Source organism: Orussus abietinus, unplaced genomic scaffold (genome assembly GCF_000612105.2).
Source record: "Orussus abietinus isolate OABI.00-Male unplaced genomic scaffold, Oabi_2.0 scaffold168, whole genome shotgun sequence".
NCBI classification, from domain to species: Eukaryota; Metazoa; Arthropoda; class Insecta; order Hymenoptera; family Orussidae; genus Orussus; species Orussus abietinus.
The window spans coordinates 80,724-95,014 of NW_019395982.1; the positions used below are offsets into that span (position 1 = coordinate 80,724).

Sequence of the window (14,291 nt, forward strand, 5' to 3'; positions counted from 1 at the left end):
GCACGAGGTCGAGGTCAGGAAAAAATTAAAGACTTCTCAGTGGAATGACAGGAAATGAAAATAACGATAATATATTTAAGAATACATTGAGTATATTGTTTCAGTCATTTTAGTATTTACTGTCGCTGGTATGGTTATGATAGGTGATTGTAAAAATGATAGGTGAACAGAGGTCAGGGGAAGTAGAATCGTGTGGAAAAGTCTACCGTTACTGTCTCTGTCTCGTCCGAGTTTTGTACGAACTAACGTGCATTCCAATGCCTGCAACGGAAAATTCATTATTTACGCTAATTCATGCTTATTCTCTAATATATGTATATACAGCGTCATACAAAATCTATGCGTAGGCAGTTTAAGAACACTTTGTCGACGAGAATCTGTTACAGTGGGCTGAAAATGTATGCCAGGCGAACAACTTTGTGGCTGTTAAGGGGATTCGTCGTTAACGTTTTCGTCTCGTTTTTTAATTTTAATAGCCGAAAATTGCTGACCTAGAATTTTCATTACTTCGCCGTGTTTCAAAGAGTGACGATCCTTCTTTACCGAGTGGTAATTCTCTTTCACGTACAGGGCAAATCCCGAGGGGCCTTTCGACGTCGGCGTTTGCATTTGCACAGTACCAGACTTAGTTGTTCGATTTATTAATAACTCGAATTTTCCATAACAGTGCCCACATCGTTTTCGTTCAATATCCAATGATTTGGAATGTCTTCCGACACTGAAACATATTTTTAATTATTACTTTCGCCGTTATGCATTCATTACTATTACAAATGATGCTTGTACCTAGTAGGCAGTAACGATGTTAAGGTCCACAATTATTTCTGACTATTTTATTTAATTATTTCATTTACGTTACCTGTAACCGCATTTTGTACATCTATATGTATACTTCGTCTTAATTTTATAATCGTGACAACGTTTTATGGTTGGTAATTCGGGAAACATTTTCATCGCTTTGTTGGCCCTGTAACAAAAAGATTATTAGCACTTTTATTATTAATTCTATTAACTATTGGAGCACACCTATGTTCTTTAAGCAAAAAATAAAATTCCGTTTTATAGATTACATAACTTATTAGATGTGTTGATTTGTATATGATTCAATGTGGCTAATATGTAAGTTGACATATTGCTTACCATCCTCGCCAAAATGGTCCGTGACCATCAGAGACGGCGTTAATTAACCAAGCTGCAGCATGACACATTTCATGCACTAACGTATCCCTTAATCTATCTGGACTATCTAAAATCTACGTACAAAAGAAACATTCCACAAATTAATACGTGCTGCTGTATGAATAAATTCTATACATTTATTAACAAACCTTGGTTGCTAACACTATTCTAGATGATCTTGTTACATTGCCGAGCGTTTTGATTGATTTTTTATTATAACAAAAGCCAGCAGTGCCACGCATTCGAACATTCCATTCAATGACCATATCTTTTGGTAACTTGTTATCAAAAATCTTTTCGTTGTATAATTTAAACAAATGTTTACATAACTCTTCCTTATTGTTTTTAAAATTAAGCCTATACGGCTTAGCATCAGAATGAGCGTTCTCCAATGGCACTGATGCAGATAAAGATTCTAAAAAGGTTTTCTTTTTTACATTGGATTTATATGTTGACGACGTGTACGTTGATGCCTTATGTAGTGGTATCCTGGTAGAGGCTGTAAATATATATTGAACATTTCTCCTTTAATTCTATATAATTTTGGTACTGAAGATTTTTCATACAGAGGAAAAAATTGAGTGTCTTACATTTTTTTACGGGTTCTTTCAGTGGTATTTCGTCACCTGGATCGTATTCGCTAGTACTGGAGTTACTTTCATCTTCACTGAAAAATAACTGTCTTCTATTGTCATAGTTCTTTTGGGAACCTGTATCTTCATCTTCTGTATCGGGATCGCAAATTGTTCTAGCTCTGAAGAGACAAACATATTCCTTTATAGATTATCATAAAAATGACCATTGCATTATAAATTGTACCTTATTGTTGAAGCTGATACTGGAGTAGATTTTGATAGCGATTTAACGTCTGATTCTCTAATATGAGTCAATGCGGTATAATAATTGGTGCCAGAAGTACTGTCACTCGAGGATTCATCATTAATGAAATTGTTTCTCCACCGAATAGAATTTCTATCTTGCTTTTTTGTAGAATTGAGTCCTGGTGTTACATTTTTAACAACTGAAATAAGAAATCATTTATGTAATATGTATGAAATCATTAAGTTCAACAATACATTTGATACATACATATGTCAAATTCATCCTCGCTATCACTCTCAATAACTTTTTTCTTGGGATTTTTTGATTTTGAAGTTATTCTCCTTTTGAAAAAAATAAGATCGGATTAAATAGTTTAATAATTGTTATTAAACGTATATAAATTTGCTTTCAAGATACTGTACTTTCTTACCTCTCCGTTTGAATTCCTTTGTCTCTTTTTAAAACTACTGACTTCTTAGGTTCTGTCATTGGAAGCATTTTATTAGCTTTCGCTCTCCACTCTCTGCCATATAACTTGTCCAATATATTGGCACACTTCATTAAATCAGCCTGTTCATTTACCTCAGGAGTACCTGAACTAGGAGTAACATCTTGATGATTTGAATTCGGAAGTCTAGATGGCTCAGATTTTTTTTCGGTATAATCTACTGGCGTTTGAAAACCCCGTTTAACATCAGTAGCCTTTGACCATATCTTGTCTAACGTAAGTTGGCGAACAGATGGCTGGAACAAATGATCTGGTCTTTCAAATCTTGAATCAATATTTACATTTGCAGTAGTAAATACCTTTGGCAATCGGTTCCTATTATTTGGTGTTTCATAATTCATTTCTAATCTCTCCAAACTACTATTTCCAGAGTTAGTGCTATTCTGATTGCTTTCAGAGATATGGCTCGTAGAGCTATCATTTTTTAATTCTGGACAGTTATTCAAAATCCAACGCGAAATTTCGTTTTTTTTGTGTTCAGATAAACTACTGTATCCTCGATCATGAGTCGGAGTTTCAAAAAATCGACTAATATGTGTTTTTAAAGGCTTCGATATTTCTATTTGTGACCCTCCGATTTCATTATCAGATCCTGTATCTGTTTCGTTGATTACTTTATGATATTTATTAACAATTTCATTTTTTTCTCTCTCATCAGAGGAATGAGTCGGATATAATCCTTCCTCGTCACTATATACAGATTCTACGGTATCACTCTCATCAATCTCTTTTGATACTGTTGGTGATGGGTAAACAGTTAGAGTAGGTTTGACAATTCTTTTAACTTTAAAATCTTTTTTTCTAGCAAATATTGAATTTGTCTGCTTTAATGATTTTTCATTTGTATTTTTATTGGAACTGGTTGAACTCGAAGTACGACTGTCACATGAACTTTCCAGAAGTGTTTCTTTACTTTTAGGTAATGCTTTTTTTATGACATAATTATTTTTCTCTGTGTGATGTGAAATAATAGGGATACTTTCAATCTCACTTTTCTTGCTAGTCCAATGTTCATTACTTCTATTAACATTAGTTTTGATATTACGAATGGTAATGTTTCTTTCTTGAGTTGGGCTAATATATGAACTTTCAATTGAATTTGATTTTTTAGATATGGAACATATATTTTGAAGATTTATGTCCGATTCAGAATCAATGTAATCATATACTGAAAGCTGTTTATTAGTTTTTGTAGCTTTATCTATTCCTGTGTACATGATTTCTTGACTTTCTGTTAAATTAGTTTTGCCTCCATTTTTTAGATCTGTCATAGATGACTTCTTATTATAATCTAAATCACTACTATCTGATGATTGTAAAATGTAAGCACTTGGTAACCTTTTCTTATTTTTATCAACATTTGTAGACACTGGTTGACTGTAACACCACTTCCGCCAGCCTGAATTATCAGAGGTATTCTCATCGCTGGAGTCACTAATTATAACAACACTATCATCTTGAGTCTGCCTATGATTCTTATAATCATTTTTATTATCACCATCATAGGTATCGTCAACAGTCATTAAACTATCGGACAATCTCAGTCTAAAACTTTGAGATTCAGTTAAATCTCTCTTAGGGATGCCATTTCTTTCAACCATATGACATGGGTCTCTTTCTAAATCGGCAACTGACTTTTCTTTCTCCATATCGTTCATAATTCTCAAAAGTGATTTATATCCTAAAAAACAATTGTTATAAAGTTGTAATTATACATGTCTTACCAAAACATCATAAAATTAATGAGTTTATACTTTACTTTTATCAAAAGTTCTTTTTCGTTCACATCAAATGAGGTTTCGTCTTGTTTAAAATTTGTTTGTTTCTCTGTTTATAATATCCCCTTTAACAATAATTCTTGCAAAGTGAATCAGCCTCGAATTTAATGCTGAAAACAATAAAAAATTGTACTCACTTATTCTAAAATGAGAATGAAAATACAGGAATATATTATCACAAGGAAAAAAGAAAAGAATTTACGACCGTTCGCCGAAGCATTGACCGCGTTTTGGCGAGACGTTAAATGTTAAAAAAATGATTCAACTTACGTAAACAAACAGAGCAAGGTGAAATTGAAATACGTTATTCTTAACAGAACACAAGTCAAATGTCTAAAAAAGTGCAGACGTGATAAAACCCCCGCGTGAACTTAAAATCTCTCATATTACCCATTCTCTTAAAAATAATAATTCTATTGCCTTAAAAAATTCAATATTATCATCAAAGAGTCTACGGAAGATACATCATATTCAAATATTTCAACCGCACTCTCTGTGCATAAACTGTCATCATGTCAGACAATTTGGCCAACCTATAAAAGTGTTGCCAACTTTGAGGTTAGAATTTAGTAGACAGCCGCCTATCGAAATATTTTGGAACACGGCGTGAAATCTGCTGCGAAATTTTACCAAACAGTCCATTCACTGTCTCCGCGATCTTCAATCCAATCGTGAGCGAGTAAATTGGCGCCAATTGTACACCAATCAATTGAAAATCATCTTTAAAAAACATTCTTCTATTGCTCCCATCCGAAATTTGTCTTTTCCAGTAAAACATGATATAACAAAAATATACAAAGAAACGTCCAATTGTCAAGTATGTACGTACATTCCTCGCAAATAAATGTTTCTAAACGCGACTCGTAAAGCCATTTGAAATTTCGAGAAAGATGGAGACGCGCACGCGTAAGTTCTCGACCAATTGCGACACTTTCCAGAATATTCCAGACAGGGGTCAAGACCAATGACATCTGCGTGTTCCGCCGCCATGATTGGCCAGTTCTCGGTAGGAGTTAGCAGAAAGCGGTCACGGCGCTTTTGCTTTGCTTCTTTCCTGTCTAGCGCGGACGAAGTCAGTGCTTGGCTGTCGAGTAAATAAGTAAGTGTGGTTCTGCTGGTGCGACTGCCCGAAAAGCCATTCGAGAAACTTCGACCAAGAGTAGACTTCGCCCTCGGAGTGAGCAGCTCGTAATTGAACGTTATCCTAACGTTGCGAAAGAAACTCAAGATCCGAAACATCGACCATGGCCGCGATGTCCGTCATCGGAATGGACTTCGGGAATGAGAGCTGCTACATTGCCGTCGCTCGCGCGGGTGGTATAGAAACCATCGCCAACGATTACAGCCTCCGAAACACACCGTGAGTATTAAAAAAAGGATCCTCAGCTAACGCCCTCGCAAAAGATCGGCACGATCGGCCAACCGGCTCGCGCACCGGCGATCGCGATCGCGATCGCCAATTATTCCTGCCTATTCCGATGTACTTATTTATTACAAGTGTAAGGACGTTCATGGAGATGAGTGCGTACAGGTCGGGGACGTCCTCTCGAAGCTGGTCTTGCCTTATTCGTCCTGGCGATGACTGAAATCAATTTAAGGAACATGGAATTTTTAGGCTAGGTAGAAAGCTCTAAAAAATCATTAACTACCTTTTATTTGTACCGTATTCGATCGTATTTCGATCTGATTATTTATTACAAATTTAAGAATGTTCATGGTGATGAGTGCGTACAGGTCGGGGACGTCCTCTCGAAGCTGGTCTTGCCTTATTCGTCCTGGCGATGACTGAAATCAATTTAAGGAACATGGAATTTTTAGGCTAGGTAGAAAGCTCTAAAAAATTATTAATTACCACTGATTTGTACCGTATTCGATCGTATTTCGATCTGCTTATTTATAACAAATTTAAAGACGTTCATGGAGATGAGTGCGTACAGGTCGGGGACGTCCTCTCGAAGCTGGTCTTGCCTTATTCATCTTGGCGATGACTGAAATCAATTCAAGGAACATGGAATTTTTAAGCTAGATAGAAAGCTCTAAAAAATCATTAACTACCACTGATTCGTACCGTATTCGATTGTATTTCGATCTACTTATTTATTACAAGTTTAAGGATGTTCATGGAGATGAGAAAGGAGGCTAAAAGATTGATATTATGCTAATCCTAACTCTATTACACCATAGCTATTAGATTATTAAACTACTTCATATTTGGGACCTTATTTTGATGATTCATCGTTGGTATCGGTAGTATTCTTTAGCCTTGTGACACCCACGCAAGGTCATTGGCTTCCAATTGTCTCACTGGTACCTTAAATGAACATCTTCAATTTTATGTAAAATTGCTCATGTTGAAGAAAGCATCACAGTTAATAAAACATCTGAATTTTGTTCAGTGATTAAGTAATATAAATATAAAAATTATTGTATAACCCAAACTTGCTGAAACAATGTATATTTACTAACAATTAGAGTTATGTAGTAATATATATTCAACATGCAATAGCAAAACTCATTGCTGTTAATAGAATGAAGAAGGGACAGGATGTGCTTCTCTTCTATTATGTAATTGACAAAAGGTTTATCAAGGAAGTTCAGAATTTTCTGGGCAGTAATTGTATGTGATGTCTGTATAGTCAATTGATTGCTAAAGTAGGTATTTGTTCAGGGTCTATTGATTCCACATAGGATCAGATGTTCCAATTGACAAACTATATACGCAAAACCGCAGCCCTGAAAAGACGCGGATTCACTGAGCTTATTAATTTACTTTCAGTATGTTAGGGACAATTTTGATCTTATGTTTCTATTTTCAGATCATTTGTAGCGTTTTGTGAGAAAAATAGAATCCTTGGAGTAGCGGCAAAGAATCAGATGGTAACCAATATGAAAAATACCGTTTACGGATTCAAACGGTTGCTGGGAAGGAAATACAACGATCCACAAGCTCAGCAAGAACTCAAATCTCTGCCCTATAAAACTTCACAGCAGGCTGATGGAAGCATAGGAATACATGTAAGCTTTCCAATCCTTGAAAATTTAATTTAATGAATGTGGTTCGATGGAAATCAGTAGTATGTCTGTATTGAATATTAGTTATTATGTACTAATTTACAAGTACAATAATACATGATTTAACTTTTTATTGTCTTGTGGTAATATGATATTAGATTGGCACTTTAATTTTTATGTGGAACTGAAACATAATCTTTAAACTTGCAATGTAAATTGTAATAAATTATGTTATTTTGGCAATAGAATTGATTTTACAATTTTTGATGCATTTGGAAAACATAATAATTCGGTTTTTCCAGGAATCATATTGTAAAGTGGGCACTGTGCCAAACAGCTTACATGGTCAGAGTTACCAATTTTATTTATATCTCATTAGAATACTTTGTACATGATGTGGGTTATTCTTGCAAGAAAGTTGGCGTTAGGAAGAAATTACAATAAAAAAATGAAAATCAGATAAACATGAATGAATTTTTAATTTAAGTCTTTATTCATTTACTTTGTTTATATAGGTTCATTACCTGGGGAGGGAGCAAGTTTTTTCACCTGAGCAGATTACCGCCATGCTATTTACCAAATTAAAGGAAATATCCGAAACTGCCCTCCAAACTGCTGTAAATGACTGTGTCATTTCTGTTCCTTCATACTTCACTCAGTCAGAGCGGCAAGCACTTCTGGATGCTGCTCGTATAGCAGGGTTAAACGTTCTACGGTTACTTAATGAGACAACAGCTACTGCGCTATGTTATGGAATTTATAAACAGGATTTACCTGCACCTGAAGCAGCGCCACGTCATGTAGTTTTCGTTGATTGTGGTTATGCTGCTTTACAAGTTAGCGTATGTGCATTTCACAAGGGAAAACTGAAGGTTAGTGATAGACGCTTTTAATTGCATTCCTATCTATTGAAAATTCTAATTAAAATTTTATCAAATTATATGTGATATTAGTAAGATTAATGTTCTATTTTTATTACAGATGATATCCAGTGCCTCCGACTGTCATTTAGGAGGAAGGGATATAGATGAGATTCTAGCGCAGTATTTCTGCCTTGACTTCCAGTCACGTTATAAAATTGACGTGCATAGCAATCCTCGTGCGTACCAGAGATTGCTTGCCGAAGTTGAAAAACTAAAAAAACAAATGTCCGCTAATTCAACGACTCTACCTCTAAACATTGAGTGCTTCATGGATGAAAAGGATGTTCATGGAACTATGAAGCGTGCTGACATGGAGGTTAGGTGCGCGTCTATTTTTGAACGCGTAGAAAAAACTATTAGACAATGCCTTGCAGACTCCAGTGAGTATTTTGGGAATTATGATCTTTAATAAGTTGTTTTTCACTTTATATGATGTAACTAAAATTTAATCATTGATTTTTGGAATTTGTAGAATTGAAGCCTGAAGATATCCATTCAGTCGAAATAGCAGGAGGTTCCAGTCGAGTGCCAGCTATAAAACGTGTCGTTGAGGAAGTTGTAGGTCGACCAATATCCACGACACTAAATCAGGATGAATCGGTGGCTCGAGGCTGTGCTTTGCAGTGTGCTATGCTTAGTCCTGCTGTACGTGTGCGAGAGTTCTCAGTCACTGACATTCAACCGTATCCTGTAAAACTCACTTGGAATCCAATTCAAGGCGAGGACGGGTAAGTAACAATGTACAAGCAATTAACAGAAGTGAAGCTAACTTACTTAGGCTAAAAGAAATTCATTTCAGAAAAATTAGCTAAATTAACATTACAAGATCCTTTTACACAGTTTAATTTTAGCTCTCTTATATTTATGTTGCGTGTTAACATTTTAGAGAAATGGAGATCTTTGGGCACAATCACCCAGTGCCGTTTTCAAAAATGCTTACCTTCTATCGTTCCGAACCATTTACTTTGGCAGCCAGTTACATTACGCCACCGTCACACTGTCCTACATCACATATCGGTAAGTCATTTTCGTTTTTACACAGGAAATTTATTCTACTAGTACCCTATGGAGAAGAAAGAAAGTTCATGGGTGACCTGTCATGTTTTTCAGGCACGTTTGTTATAAAGAATGTAAAGTCAACGCCAGAGGGCGAGGCATCTAAAGTGAAGGTAAAAGTTCGGGTTAATCTCAACGGAATTCTGACGGTGGCCTCCGCATCGCTGGTCGAAAAACGGGAACCTATTCAGCAGGAGAAAGAGGAGGAAGAGAAGGCTCAGCAGCAACAGAAAGAAAATAATATGGATATCGAGCATCAGCAGGAAGTGGACAAACCGGATCAAGAGGCCCAAGCTAATGAACCACCAGCTCCTGAGGTACGTATTAAATATTACGAAATACGACTTAATTCGTACGATCTCCTCAGTTTGTCCACTGTCTTATCGAATCATGTCGACGGGGTGTAATGATAACTAAAAGAAATTGACCAAGTGGAGCTGGCACTATGGGCACTCCATGAAAAAGAGAAATGAGAAAGAAAAACTAATTTAACTGCAGATCGTTAATTCAACTGCATAACTATGTGAGTTTGTTATGGTTTAGGTGAGCATGGATAAGAGGCGGCGGAACTCAGATGCTGACAATGGCGGCAGTGGCTCGAGGGGATCTGCCCCCTCCTGTTCCTTCAGGATTCTCTCTTGGTTCAACTCGGTACGCGGCACACTATCTTTACTTGGACCCATACGCATAAAGTCTGACAGGCTCACATTTAATTTCTTTTTTTTTTATCACTTTGTTTTAGATTTACTGTATATGTTGGTTCTTTCAATTACTGTCTGCGTATCAGTGCGTTTCGTTATATCATCAGATGAAGTCCTGTAAGAAGTAGGTAGTCTTGTCATCGGTCTTTGAGATTTACATCAGGGGACGAACTCATTTGAATTTTAGGTGTCATCCAGGACGTGTATCAGAGTTTCAGTTTCGTTTTATTTGGCTCTTATATGACGTAGTTGCATTATCGCTACAGCATGTGTGGAGCTCGGTTATATATATAAAAAAAAGTTATGAAAGGATCCGAGTGCTGCTATTGAAGGGGTTAGGGAATCGAAAGTACGGAATCCCTAGGTTTTACTTTCTTACCGAGGAATGTAAGATAATTTCAGGGACATTTTCGAGGAATTCTTAAACTCTTCAATGTTTGTTTATTGCTATTTCGTACGTAGCTGCCTCTCAATCTGGCGATTTAATTTAAACGTTAAATCCATATTTCCTGGAACTTCCGAAGATTGCGTTTAATAAAATATTATGTTTTGTAATCAAGGACATTTTCGGGTATTCGGATATACTTTCCTACAAACAAACCTAACCTAGCATCTTTAGCAAGTGTAATCGAATGAATGCTGTTGCAAACGTATTTGAAAAAAGAAAGTTGATCTTACGTTTACAGTTACTTTATTGCATATTATACTCGCCAATTGAGGTCCACAAAGTTACATAAACTGATAGAGCTTACAAATGCATGCATATAAGGTTGCACTGCTATATGGACTAGTTATCGCTTTTTAAATGACAACTTGTGGATAATATGAGTCGCATAAAGTGTTAGTACTCTAACCTTACACAGTGTGCCTTCTGTATCCTCGGGACTCAATGTAAAAAAAAAAAATGGTAGAAATATATCTTAGAAAGCGAAAGTGGGTGAACGTATTGCTATTTGTGTACGATCAATGATAGGTTGGTGCATATGGGTCCAAGATACAGTTGTGTCATGCCGTGTTGTCTGTCTTTGCATCATCTCTCTTTTTCTTTTTTCATGTACAATTTTTAGGGAATTAATCCGATGTAAAACCTTGTCGAAGTGCTGGATACACTACAAGAGCAAAGGCAGACAATGCGGTCCGGTTTCTATCAGCACCGATTCTTTTTCTCTTCATTATTCTGTCCGCTTGATACTGACAGTCTTAATACCGATAACAAGCCTGTCGTAAGAAGGTACTGAGAAAAATCGGTGGTTGTATATAGAAAATTGCACACATTAAAAAGACGGTGTGCCTCCCTCCGTCCTGTATCATGTCTGTTCTTATCTGGTTTCCAGCTTGGCTCCTCTTATCCCCTGCCCAGTGTTTCAGTTACGTTTGCAACTATCTTGAGTTACATTCACAAGATCACGAGAACAATTTAAAAACAGAGTAAACCAAAGACAAAGTATCGTTCTAAGAAAGTTACTTTTTCGGTGACATTAATTCTAACCTCTGAGGTAAGTTGACAGATTTGTAATGGGAGGAAACAGAAATTGATTTACATCTTCTACATACAACATTTGCTGCTTCTTTATTATTTTTTGTTCGTTCCTCTTATTCCTTTTTGTTTCGTTTCGTTTCCTAGTTCTCTTGAGTGATGGAATATAGTTTACACACTTTCTTAGAACGTGCGGGTCCTTTGGTTTAACTTCAAGGTTAACTTAACGACTCATTGGACTAATGTTGCATTAACTAGAATTTTGTTTGTTTTAGGGAGATGAAAAAGGCGACGATGGGAAAGGCAAAAAGAAGGTATCCATCCACATGGTGGATCTTCCTGTGGAAGCCCAAGTTTATGGCCTCTCTCACAGAGACTTAGAAAATGCGATGGAAAGGGAGGTAAATAAAAAGTATAATAATATGGGAATGCTTTAAAAGCAGAATCCTTTCCCTTTTTTCTTGATTTGAGGCAACTATTTTGAATATTGATTTTAACTCTTAATGGGAATTATGCTTGTTCCTATGATAAATTGACTGAAGCAATACGATTCCAAATCTAACATTTTGTTCAATGCTTTATGAAACTTTTTTTTTTTTAATTTCAAATTTTACTTTGTGCAGTGCAAAATGATAGAAGAAGATAGGCAAGAGAAGGAAAGAGTAGATGCCCGAAATGCTCTAGAGGAATATGTGTATGATCTGAGAGCAAAACTGTCGGCGAAGGATCAGTTGGCTACATTTGTCACGGAAGCAGACAGAGAAAATCTGTTTCGTATTCTAGATGAAACTGAAACCTGGTTGTACGAGGAAGGTGAGGAATGCCAGCGCAATGTGTACACAGAACGGTTATCACATTTGAAGGTGGGTAACGTTTTTATTTTAGATTTTTTTTCAACATTATTTCATTAGTAAAGTAGTGATTAGTAACGTTACTAAAATTTCACAGGCGCAAGGAGAACCAATAAAAGAGAGGAAGATAGAATTTGAAGGCAGAAATCAAGCATTGGAAGAGTTAGCCAGCTCATTGCAACTCGCTAAGAAAGGATTGGACCAAGTTAAAGCATCGAGGGGAAAAGATGACAAGTATTCTCACTTGACGGATGAAGAATTGAAGACAGTTGAAAAAGCGATACAAGAGAAGTGGACGTGGCTTGAAGAGAAACGAATACTCTTTGCTAGAGTTTCTCGTACCGAACAACCTCCTGAAACTGTAGCTCAAATTCGATCGGAAAAGAACGTGAGTTTTTGTTTTTTTACGCAAACATAGAAAAATTTTACGTCAATTTTTAACCTGTTTCTCTGCAACAATTTTTTTTAACGTTGAGATGTATCTTTTCAGTCACTAAACAATATTGTTCTACCGATACTGAACAAGCCGAAGCCTAAACCTGAACCCCCAAAGGAAGATAAACCTAAAGATAAAGCTAACGAGGATCAAAAGTGCAACCAAAACAATCAGGGCGATGGACACAACCTAAATAGCCAGCAACACCAGGCGAATGATGAAAAGATGGACGTTGAGTAATGATCAACCGTTGTGTGAGCAATGCTGTTTTCATAATAATTAATCTGCCGAGATTAAAATGGTGAATATTTAAATACACATCATCTTCATTGTGTCACAGAAGCGCCTGTTGTCATAGTAGAGAGCCCACTGCTGGATTTTTCTTTTCTCAATCGTTGTTTTTGTTTAAACAAACAAATTAATGTACCGTCGAGTTGTCATTATGGAGTTTTCATGCGATATAAAACGTAAAGTCGTATGTACAGTGTTGTACGCTTGCAAGAAGCACCTTGCGGCAGGTTGTAATCGAGGTGCAAGCATTAACGACATTGTGCACAACTGTGTCTTAAACTCACTGGCTTGTGTCCTTTTCTCTCATGAAATTTTATAAACTATAAAATTTTCAAGAATGCCCAATGTCGCCACATAAGGGGTGGTTGTTCTCTTATGTACCTATTGCACGGTGTAATGATGGAAAAAGAAACAAATGTCATAATTAGAGAACTACGCAGAGTCCCTGTAAAGTGCCCAAGGGAAATTGATGTGGGGTGCTTTGCTAATAGGGGAGATTCTATGCGTTGCAACATTGTAACGTACAAAGCGACAGCTAGACCTAAACTAGACCTAGTAACTAAATTAAAAGTATAAAGTAGGTGATATCGCTGGCGATTTTATGTATTTAACAGTACATTGAGTATTCATTCCATCGATTGTTGGCTGATAGCCAAACAGCCTGTCGCATCAACATGTGTTGCATTTATGATACTTGAATAAATTAATATTTCACTAATACGTTTTGTCGCAAGTATGCTCCGATGTGTTGCACCTTGTTACAAGTACTTAGGTAAAAGCGAAAATCACTATAAGCAATCAATATCCTTTTTTTTTTCTTTCGTAAAGTACCTACATGTTGATTAGGTACTCCAAATGGTATTCTTAAAAAAATGTTCATTAAACATTGTTCGACTCTGCAATGTACGTTGATCAGAATTCGAGCACTCTTAGTTATGTCAAGTGTTTGTGGTATCATTCATTCAGCTTATATGTACAATTTAAAGAAACATCATAGTCAAGAAAATAATGTTTTAATTTCATAATTCGAGTACGAGCTGTTCCAATGAATCCTGTAAGTAATTAACCTGCATCCCTAGTATTCTTATACAAAGATCTAAGGACACATAGAATAACAGATTTCCCTGAGAGGCCTATAAATGGGCATTGTTACTAGAAAGAAGGTAATGTTATGGTTACATTATCCGAGCGCTCTAAAAAGGCGCTAGTAAATACAGGAACATTTGTGAGAGCGAAACAGTATAGTACTTAAAGTGT

General features: G+C 36.2%; 2 protein-coding genes across 6 annotated transcripts; one reads left to right on the forward strand and one right to left on the reverse strand.

Annotated features, from left to right (window-relative positions):
- Window positions 1-55: 55 nt before the first annotated feature.
- LOC105694438 (dentin sialophosphoprotein) lies at window positions 56-4,767 on the reverse strand. 4 transcript variants are annotated; one of them, XM_012415119.1, is made up of 11 exons: window positions 4,558-4,767; window positions 4,269-4,397; window positions 2,809-4,190; window positions 2,432-2,745; window positions 2,269-2,342; window positions 1,999-2,200; window positions 1,770-1,933; window positions 1,329-1,678; window positions 1,141-1,253; window positions 860-967; window positions 56-718 (listed from the first exon to the last, which is right to left on the reverse strand). In XM_012415119.1, the coding sequence occupies exons 3-11, from the start codon at window positions 4,165-4,167 to the stop codon at window positions 427-429; spliced, it is 2,976 nt and encodes a 991-aa protein (XP_012270542.1). In that variant the 5' UTR covers window positions 4,168-4,190; window positions 4,269-4,397; window positions 4,558-4,767; the 3' UTR covers window positions 56-426. The 4 variants fall into 4 exon arrangements, with proteins under 4 accessions (XP_012270542.1, XP_012270534.1, XP_023289647.1 ...); XM_012415111.1 differs by having other exon boundaries at window positions 2,432-4,190; XM_023433879.1 differs by lacking the exon at window positions 4,558-4,767 and adding an exon at window positions 4,425-4,501 and having other exon boundaries at window positions 2,432-4,190; window positions 4,269-4,352.
- Window positions 4,768-5,294: 527 nt separating this feature from the next.
- On the forward strand, window positions 5,295-14,040 carry LOC105703466 (97 kDa heat shock protein). 2 transcript variants are annotated; one of them, XM_012431888.2, is made up of 12 exons: window positions 5,295-5,647; window positions 7,104-7,302; window positions 7,815-8,171; window positions 8,281-8,602; window positions 8,695-8,950; window positions 9,109-9,239; window positions 9,333-9,595; window positions 9,822-9,929; window positions 11,732-11,857; window positions 12,080-12,319; window positions 12,405-12,695; window positions 12,798-14,040. In XM_012431888.2, exons 1-12 carry the CDS (start codon window positions 5,532-5,534, stop codon window positions 12,981-12,983), a joined length of 2,595 nt encoding a protein of 864 aa, XP_012287311.1. In that variant the 5' UTR covers window positions 5,295-5,531; the 3' UTR covers window positions 12,984-14,040. The 2 variants fall into 2 exon arrangements, with proteins under 2 accessions (XP_012287311.1, XP_012287319.1); XM_012431896.2 differs by lacking the exon at window positions 9,822-9,929.
- The last annotated feature ends 251 nt before the right edge of the window (window positions 14,041-14,291 follow it).